The sequence below is a fragment of the Henckelia pumila genome, chromosome 4, assembly GCF_033568475.1.
Source record: "Henckelia pumila isolate YLH828 chromosome 4, ASM3356847v2, whole genome shotgun sequence".
In the NCBI taxonomy this organism is placed as follows: Eukaryota; Viridiplantae; Streptophyta; class Magnoliopsida; order Lamiales; family Gesneriaceae; genus Henckelia; species Henckelia pumila.
This window is the reverse complement of record NC_133123.1, coordinates 122,410,253-122,420,275: the sequence shown is the minus strand read 5'-3', so window position 1 is coordinate 122,420,275 and position 10,023 is coordinate 122,410,253. Positions and strand designations below refer to the sequence as shown.

The following is a 10,023-nucleotide window of genomic DNA, read 5'->3' as shown; positions in this document are numbered from 1 at the left end:
GAGACGGGGAATACAAGAGAGCACGAGAAAATCACAAATCAAAATTTTGTCGAACCCAAGCTAACTATGGTCAAGAAAATATATTTGTTTATTTTAAAAAATACACCCGCTTTGCATTATAACCAAATATAAAAACAATGACACGTGTCGTACATTCGCTGGCTCAGGACAGTACCCTTGGGCCGGCATAAACTTTCCCAGCAACACATGTAACAAAATTCTAGGCTTCTACCAGCAACACATGCACACATCCTAGGCTTGTACCAGCAACAAATTCACATAACATCCGCACCAAGTGGTTACGCTACTAAAGCAGTGAAAACAGGTTCCAGCCAATATACCAGAGCGAAACTCATCGCAAGAGTTTCGATTCCAACAAACCAGTAAGGCCGGCAATCGACACACGACAGCGGAGGCTCCTAGCGGCAGTAACCATCAACGGCGGTGGCGGCGGCACTCATGGAAGCGACGTCGACTGCTCCAGCGGCTGCTTCGGCGACGGCTCTCCACCTAGCTCTCGGCGACGGATCTCCACCTAGATCTGATACCACTGTTGGGAATCCGTCGTCCTCGCCGTCCATATCTGATACCACTGTTGGGAAATCCTAGTCCGATCCGCCACATTTTCGTACGGGTTTCACCTGCAAAAAATACCAAACAAACAGGGAAACCAACAATAGCATAAAGCGTGAGTAACAACAAAGGGAGACTGGGGCTCAGACGCTACGACTCTCCAAACCACCGGCAATCCACGGCGAAGGCCACAAAGGCTCCTCCCAACCCAACTCACGCCTACTGCCCTCAACCCCACTACACGCTCCAAGCTTCCAGCAGCCGCCTCACAAAGAAGCATCACACACAGACGAGGCGAGAGAGGGCAGCAACACTAAGCCTGGCCGCCTCACTCTCTCGCCCTTCAGTCCTCCCCAGCTCTCACAAGTTGTCCTCACACAGAAGAATGGAGCATATCAAAGAAACTCACGGCTGCTGTCCAATCTCTCTCTCTCTCTCTCTCACTCTACTCTATTCACTCGAGCTCTCATCTTCTCAACAAACGACGCCTCACTAAGTGGCAGAAATCAGAAAGATGGAACGCTCAAGGATGAATATGGAGGCGCACGCTTCTCAGAAGCAGAAAAGAACGCACTAGAGAAGGAGGCGGGCTAATCAGATTAGGAAAAGAGGGGGGGAATTATATAAGGGCTTAAATTGGGCTGGGGAATTATAATGAGTTGGGCCAAAGCCCAACATTGCGGATTTTGATTTTGAGATGGTGGCTTCTTTTTGCTTTGCTGTCCAACGAGATTCATGGGTGTCTTCATTGAGATTGCCTTGAAGACGTTGTTCCTCCTGTTAGCTTAGTCAGTTTGTCTGTTTCATTAATTTGACCGTTGTGGTCTTGATTTGTTTTATTCTCTTTGAGATTTGGATGTAATGATATTTTGAACGTATTCCTATGCGAGGGAGCTCTTTGCCCTTCCTTAATAGGTTTCATTTCGTCATTTATATACAGGTAGGGGTTTTTGAAGACGTTGTTCCTCCTGTTAGCTTAGTCAGTTTGTCTGTTTCATTAATTTGACCGTTGTGGTCTTGCTTTGTTTTATTCTCTTTGAGATTTGGATGTAATGATATTTTGAACGTATTCCTATGCGAGGGAGCTCTTTGCCCTTCCTCAATAGGTTTCATTTCATCATTTATATACAGGTAGAGGTCTGCCTAACCTCCGTTTTCGGCGGTGTTTGGTTTAATAAAAAAAAAACCGTCCAAATCACATTGTGATAATCCCCAAGCTATAAAATTCAATCAATAATAAATAAAAATTGGGCCCTCTTTTAGACCTAGCCTAAATGAACTTAGTGGACTCATATCAGGTCTGACTCAGCATCTACACTGAAATTCAAATGTTTAGTAGATTAGTTTCTCATAATAATGTAAAGAAATATTAACATGCATGATTTCATGCTCAATTAACCAAATTATTTTAATTTTCATTTAGGAAATTTCTTGGTTTAGTGTAGAAACGTGCTTGATTTCATGCTCTAATTAACCAAAGTATTCTAATTTCCATTGAGGAAATTTCTTGGTTTATCGTAGAAACATTGAAAATAAGTTATAAAATTAGGCGCCAATAACTCTATAATTTTGTTATATATTTATATGAGTCACCATTCGTCGAGAGTCTGTGTATATTTATGTGAATCTCTATCACAATTCACACCCTTTCAAAAACACGTCGGTGTTTTTAGTAGGTTAATCTATGCTAAGAGAAATATATATATATATATATATTTTTAAATGTTCGCACGAATATCATATTGACCGACTAAATCGGTGTGATATGAATCTACTGGAAAGCGTATCAGGTCAAGTAATACTAAAGTGGACTGAGAGTCCAAGTATCGATCTCACAGGGAATGCAGTCAATTCTCAAAAATTAATTATTTAGCTTAATCTAGACAAAATCATAAAAAGCAATTTGATTTAAATAAAATAATAATTTAAAATAAAAACTGCTTAAAAAATAAAAATTAAAATAACTGAAGATAAAATTAATTAAAACGAGACAACCAAGACACACGTAGGTACCGAACAAATCATGTAACATGTAGCCGATTCAGGACTCAAATTTAACCTTAAATTACAGAAATTCTCCTAATTTGTTCAAAGACCTATTTCTAGAACAATCAAACCTATTCAAATATTGACGGATTAATCTTTCGTAATTCTAATCAAATTTGAATGCATTAAATATTTGTGAAAATTCAGTTTACACCCAAACCGCACACTGAAACCGAATTCTATTTCTAGTCGGTTTTACCATGTGTTAATTATCATAGTGATCGAAATCAATTCCTCCTCTGTCGACTTGGAATCGATTAACATGCAAGCAAACAGTTGATCGGACTATTCACGAGACAAATACAAATATGACAATCAATAAAATAAAATCAAGTCTGAAAAATCCCAGACAAACATCCAAGTTTTCTACATGAATTTGTTCGGCCCAATCACGCCGTCTTGGTTGAAGAAAAACTACTCAATAATTGAAAACGATAATAAAATAAAAAAGAAAGGAAGAAAAAACTCTGAAAAAGATGGAGCATACTTCCAAATCTCCAAGCCTCCTAGCCGCCTCACGATCTCTGCGTTTGGAACACTTTAATCTGATGATTAGATTTGTATTTATATGCCCAAGAGACTTCAAAAGATAGCATCCAATCCGAGCAAGAGTTTCCAAAAATACAAATTCTGCACGCTCCGCTCGCTTGAGCGAGCACAGGTCTCGTTCGAGCGAGCAACTTTCTGTCTCGAAAGATTTTTGGCACGTCTCGCTCGCTCGAGCGAGCATAGACTCTCGCTCGAGCAAGTGGATTTTTTTGTTCCGCGCGACTATTTTGAAAAATTCATATCTTAAGTTATAGCCGTCGGATCGACGTAAAATTTTGACAGAAACTTCAAAACATCTGAAACTTTATTTTGAACGGTGGAGATCTTATTTGAGTCTCTTTAAAATTAAATTTGAATTTTTGACCAAGGCTGCTCCATAATTCATTATTCAAAAATCCATTTTCCTACAAAATTAACCAGGAGAGTGAAATACACAAGCATGCATTAAAACACATAAAAACAATATGAATGTATACAAAATAGATCTAAACCTATCACGAACTAATGCATACAAAATGCACTCATCACATATCAAAACCCCACAATAATTACTGATGGGATTCACGTTTTTTTTCCATAAAATATTTATGCAAACATCTAGTATTTTCAACGATGTTAGCACAAACATGAAACATCTAAAAAAACACCGAAAGAAGGATATTTATCCCATTTTAAAATAAATACTCGCGTTTTTAGGTGGGGAAACGGGGGAAGTCTATGCCCTTCCAATAGGCAATAGCTATCTATACAAAGTGGCACTTGTCGCTAATTAATTCTTTTTTTTTTTTACTTTTCATTTTGTTTTCCCCTCTCTTTAATTATTGGTTCTATTTTCCTTAAAAATATATATATATATATATATATATATATATATATATATATGGTTCTCTTTCTTCCTTTTCTATATTTTGTTTACTCGTTTCTAATCTACTTTATCTCTTATCCTTGGACTCCGTTTGGTAGGGATGATAAAAAAAAAATAATATAAAGATAAGTAATATAATGTAATAAAAAATAAATAAAAAATGATAGTGAATATAGTAATTGATTTGATTGATAGATTATAGTTTATTTGATTTGATTAGTTGAATTTTATATAAAAATACAAAATTACCATTTTGTTCTTTTTAATAATAAATAAAATATGAATAATATTATTTATAAGGGGTAATATAATAATTTAAATTCAATGATTTGATTGATGTAAGATAAATAATTAATGATTTGATTGATATAAAATAAATACTTAATAGAAGGATAAATAATATGGCGAGAAGAACATAGTATTAGACAAGATAAATTATACATGGATTAATAATAATCCTACCAAACGGAGCCTAAGTTTGATATTATCTGTCATTTTTTAAAAGTTAATACTAATATATTCATACATGGGATTTAATTTTTGGATGATGAAACTAAAAAATACTTCATATTATAAAATTTAAAAATTATCAAGTTTCATTTACTAAAATAATATTTTTATAACTCCTTGTAAATGATACAATCATCAACACAAAACGTACAGAACTTCATTATATCTTTCAATTTTCTAAATTATAATATCATTTTTTTACCTTTAAAGTTTAAAATGAGAATCTATACATACAATATAGTAATAAATGAACGCCTTACAATAACCACATTGGTCAAATTAATGGATGTACAAAAATATTTCTTACTAATTATAACTACCATCTTTCAACTTTATTTTTCAATTTAAAAATATAAATTTTTATTATTATTTTTAGATGTCGTATAAACTATTTATGCACGCGAATTTTTGTGTGCGTGGATTACTGGTATTTTATAATAAGATAATAGAAGAAAGAGAAAATAAAAAAAACAAGAAAAATAAATAAATAATAAATAGAAGTGACACATGCCATTTTTTTTGGATAGATCTAATGGTTCAATATTTGTCACATCGGCTCTCCAACATTAATTATATTTACATGTTAAAAAATATATATAATTAGATCTATAATTTGGTCAATACCCTAAAGATATAATCTCATTAACCAGCTGTTATATGAGCATGGACTCCCACGTGTTTGATCGGGATAAAACCTTTTCTGAAATATATAATATCTAAGAAAATGTCATTACTTATAAATTTTTCTCATGTTAATAATATATATCACAATCACAACAAATAATGAAAAACCAAACTAATTTGATTTATTGTTTTCATTTTTCATACATGTATTTGCATTCTTAATTGTATTACATGCTTGTATATTATTTATAATTAATTTACTTTTATTCAAATAGAGTAAAATCATAATTAAAAGAATGAAAAGGAATGTGCTGCAATTTGAGACAGATAACCAATTATACATCGAGTTTTATGTTTTTTTTAATAAAGAGAAGAATGTTGATATGTCAATGATCTAAATCTGACGAGTTTATGAATGAACTTAAAAGATGATTAGTCCAGGCTTGTGTTGGAACTTAGACACGATTTATTTAAGAAGATTACGTCAAACTTTGGTATTTTGAAATATTACAATCTTTTCTCTATATTGTAATCACAGTCCAGTAAATCACAAATTCACACGTAAGAATAATAAGGAAGAGATTGAATGCAGAATAATAATATTTTCAGTTTGATTCTTCAGATAAGATGATACTTTATAATTTTATTTTTTATAATTAAAAATAAAGAAATATAATAATATAATTTTTCATTCAACAACTTAATTAATATAAGATAGATATAATTAATGATTAATCAAAATATTTTAAAAAAAATTGGATTATGAAATAAACATAAAAGTTATGAATAAGCTATCAAGCTCAACCTGAAAACGACACGTGGAGTCAGTATGCTGACGAAAATTTTGTTCTCGTCGTTATCCTCTAGGAAAAATTTAATGAATTTTCGGGTTTGGATTTGATTGTTTCGAATTCTTTAACATCATCCATTGCTTCAGTTCTCATCTTCTCAGAAATCTTGTTAAACAGACGGGGATAATTATTAATTATTGGGTTGTCAGAATCAGGTTTTGGGTCCACTTCTTTTTGTTTCTCTAATTTCTCGACAAAATTTATTCTTTTTTCCTTTATTGTTAATCGCAGTTCGTGTTTGGTTTGTGTTTTCAAGAATCAATGGTTTGAAAGCTTCAGTTTTTTTTTTTCCAACTACCCCGTTTGATTTGTGGTGCAATACATTGAATTTGAGTGGAATCATGCTTTCGTTTTTGCTTCTTTTTGTGATTTTTGGTTCAAGTGTTTACTTTTTGGTTGTTTGATCCAGATGGGTTGCTATTGATTTTGGATGATTTGAAATTTTTGGATGGGGGTGATAAGAAAAAAGGCAGATGATATGGATGGCGGCGTGGATTTTATTCAGAGGCTTGAGCCGGATATGTGTGTAAAGATTCTGGGGTATTTGGAGGACCCTACTGATCTTGTTCGCGTGAGTGCTGTTTCAAGTTCTTGGCGAGAATTTGGTGAGTAGAATGTCTTCTATCTGTTTGAGAATTTTACTGTGTGGCATTTTAATGAGTATTTTTGTTTGTTCATGTGCCATTGTTTCTCTTTGGAGAATTGGTTTTGGGATAGCCTCAACGTATGCGGAACAACCTCGAATGCCTCGAGTTCCATAAATTTTTTTTTCTATTTTTTGAAAGCTGAAATAACTTATTGTAAGTGGTGTATGTGTATGTATACAAATCTTATGTTGTGACACCCAAGGGTCTATAGACATGGGCTCAACCACAAATTGGAAGTTTAAGGCGAGACTGGATGAGGTGGTAAATGTATGACTCAGTGGATTTTGGGGATGAAGCTTGTAGATTTAGCAAATCGTGCATGAAATTGTTGAAGATTTTAGTCTCGTGAGGCTCCTTTTCTGCCCACATGCGAGATCTGGCGCAGTCTATAAGAACTAACAAAATGCTTTTTTTTTCCTTAAAACAACTTGCATGATTAGTTTTATAAAGTGAGCATGGTCTGAACTAGCTAGCTACTATGGATCTAGCTCATGAATTTGGGTATGACGTACTTACTATTTTCAATACGGTTATTGTGATGATGGGATGTGAGTTAAGTCTGAAAGAGCATACGAAACCATAAGATGCTTTCGTATGGCAAATTAGCCTAATAAATCTTGAAACATAAATACAGATTTGAAGAGATTCTAGGTGAGCTTATTTCGCAAAGTTTGTGTGGCTTCAATCCTATAACTCATGGAGTGATATTATTTATTGATGCCTGTCCCCAACCGAAATCCCAAACAGCAGATGTGAGTTACCCACTGTGCTCGGTTCATTGACCTTTAGGGTTTTAACTTAGAGCAAAAAATAATAAATTTTGGGATTTCTGACTCGTAGCCTTTCAAAATTTATCAATTGTCTAGTCGTGTAATATATTAAACACTCATCATATTACAATCTCGTTTTGCATGATGCAATTAGTTGGGTTAGAAGAATTGTATCTTTCCAATTTTAATGATTTTAGTCAAGGAGAATTGATGTTTTCTTGCATTCTTATTAACTTATATTGAATTGGAACTACTATGCAGTAATCTCAAATGGGCTTTGTAAGGAGATTTGCCAAAGAATGTTCCCTGAGACCTCAAACTTCGATCACATTGTTGAAATTAGAAACATGTTTGAACCTACTAAGAGAGATGATTCTGCTGAATGGGCTTGTCGTGGGAGGGAACATAGAGCATATGCATCCTTGAGTCGATGTCTTACCTCGTTGACTAGAAAAAATTGCATATTAGATGCTATTTGTGCATCCAGCACAGATAATTACCCTGAAGAAAGCATCAAGAATACTTTGGAGCCAAGTGACAGGGTCAATCAAAGGGCTTCATATTGGTCAAGCAAGGGTCAAACTGATCCTACCGTATCTGAGACCTTGATATATGAGTTGGCTGCTAACTTGTGTTTGATCACCGAAGTTCAAGTCCATCCATTCCAAGGTCAACATAAACCTTGCTATGGTGATTAGTTTCATACACTTGGTGTTTGTTTAAATCTAACTCGAGAAATTGTTTTCAAAACAGCATATTTTCAGTTAGACTTCCCCATATATTCATCGAGGGCCGTGAGATTTCATGTGGGCCATCCTAAGGTTCCATTGGAATTCGACAATGATGATCGAGATCACTTTCTTGATGTTCATGAGTTTTCTGATGACAAGTTTGTATGGACACATTCTTCCCCTGAATTTCCAATGGCCCAGGTCAGTTTTATGACGTGGTGTGTTTGTGTCTACTTTTGAGATTTATGTGGATAGATTCTTGTTTTTTTTTAGAATCACTCTTAACTGCGAAATAATTTGCGTAGTCTTTTTCACGATAACATGACTTCTTGTAACTATGAGCTGATAAGGATCAGTCTGGTGTGGCATGAAAGCTCAGATCTTGGCTATAAAAAATATACTCGTGTCTTGTTTACACTCACTGCATTTGCTTTCATCTTCGTGAGGGATGCCTAATGATGAATCATCTCATTTTATCGATGGAATAGGAGAATCAATTGCAAACATTTAAGCTCCCTGAACCTGTTTTTGCCGTCGGTGGAATTCTGAAAGTGGAACTATTAGGCAGAGTTCAGACACAAGAAATGGATGGGCAATATTATATATGGTGAGTTATTTTTATGTTCTAGACATTGAATTTCAGCATTTTTTGTCCAAGGGGGAGTGATCACCTCAGGCCCCTTCTGGATCCGCATGTTCGTTCTCCTGCGATGTTTAAGAACTACAGTCTATGTTCTTATATAATCTCTCTCTCTCTCTCTCTTTAATAAAAGAGGTTATGCAAATGACCGTTCTTACAAGCAAATCCTTGTTACAGCATCGCTAACGTGCAAGTTGTTGGTATACCACTCTCACCAGCATTTGATATTGAGATGCTCAACGAACACCGAGAATGCACATTGAAATACTATCCAGGATCTGTCAACCTTTTGCTACCTCCAAAATCTTTGGAGCTGCAGTCGAGCAGCAGCCCTTCTAGGTTTCACAAGTTCAGTACAAGCTTGAGGACTTGGGAGCAAATGATACTCAACACGTTTCGTGCAGCTGGACCTTTGATTGCGGACGACGATGATTCTGATTATGAGTATCTTGATTAGCAATGTCTTCTACCGAGTAACTTCAACCGCTTTTTTCGAGTATCTGGATTAGTTAGATTGTTCGAAGAGTGTTTGGGTTCTTGGGTTACTGCTCTTTTAAGTGTCGTACTCAAGTTTGATACATAGTGAACGATTCGGCTCGTAGGGAAGTAGCGTATCGAGTCCGTATTGGAAGGGAAGAACTGAAGAAGTATATGAGTTTGATAACCTGGTTCAATACACACACTAAGCTTTATGCCTAACCTAACTTGGCCTTTGGAAATATAGTATACTGTATACATATATAAATGCTCAAATCTCAATGTACTTATCAGTCTTCTGTTTCATGTGAAGTCGTGTTTATCTGGGATAATCCTCTCGGTATAATATATACTATAAATCCCATATATTTCTCGGGTGAAAAATTAATAAATTCCACACACACACACACACACACACACACACACATATAATTTTATATACAACTTATTTGCGTTTAGTATCGGTATGTTAAAATAAAATGTTAATACTTATTTGGAGAGCTATTATGAATTATAACTTTTAGAAAGGTTTTTTGTATGACAATAAACAGCAAATTATTGTTTATTATTTTGCATGAGAGCGGTAGAGTTAAAAATTTAGTCTTATTTACAAATCTGTCCTTTAAGTTTTAATTAATATTTACTAGTTGTTGAGTTATATGTGTTGCGCGTATATAATATATGGATTATATGTATGCATGACATATGAACATAATATTTTATATTTTAAAAGTATTTTG

General features: G+C 34.4%; 1 protein-coding gene across 2 annotated transcripts; it reads left to right on the top strand.

Moving 5' to 3' along the window:
* The first annotated feature begins 5,985 nt into the window (after nucleotides 1-5,985).
* Nucleotides 5,986-9,589, top strand: LOC140865161 (F-box protein At4g00755-like). 2 transcript variants are annotated; one of them, XM_073269698.1, is made up of 6 exons: nucleotides 5,986-6,173; nucleotides 6,428-6,623; nucleotides 7,697-8,104; nucleotides 8,189-8,367; nucleotides 8,655-8,773; nucleotides 8,984-9,589. In XM_073269698.1, the coding sequence occupies exons 2-6, from the start codon at nucleotides 6,467-6,469 to the stop codon at nucleotides 9,261-9,263; spliced, it is 1,143 nt and encodes a 380-aa protein (XP_073125799.1). In that variant the 5' UTR covers nucleotides 5,986-6,173; nucleotides 6,428-6,466; the 3' UTR covers nucleotides 9,264-9,589. The 2 variants fall into 2 exon arrangements, with proteins under 2 accessions (XP_073125799.1, XP_073125800.1); XM_073269699.1 differs by lacking the exon at nucleotides 5,986-6,173 and adding an exon at nucleotides 6,178-6,282.
* Nucleotides 9,590-10,023: the final 434 nt, after the last annotated feature.

Excerpts from the sequence above, each read along its gene's own strand:
- LOC140865161 (XM_073269698.1), top strand. The coding sequence starts at position 6,467 with ATGGGGGTGATAAGAAAAAAGGCAGATGATATGGATGGCGGCGTGGAT. Across the intron at positions 8,105-8,188 it reads TCAAGTCCATCCATTCCAAG|CATATTTTCAGTTAGACTTC; the intron begins GTCAACATAAAC and ends TTTTCAAAACAG. Across the intron at positions 8,368-8,654 it reads CTGAATTTCCAATGGCCCAG|GAGAATCAATTGCAAACATT; the intron begins GTCAGTTTTATG and ends TCGATGGAATAG.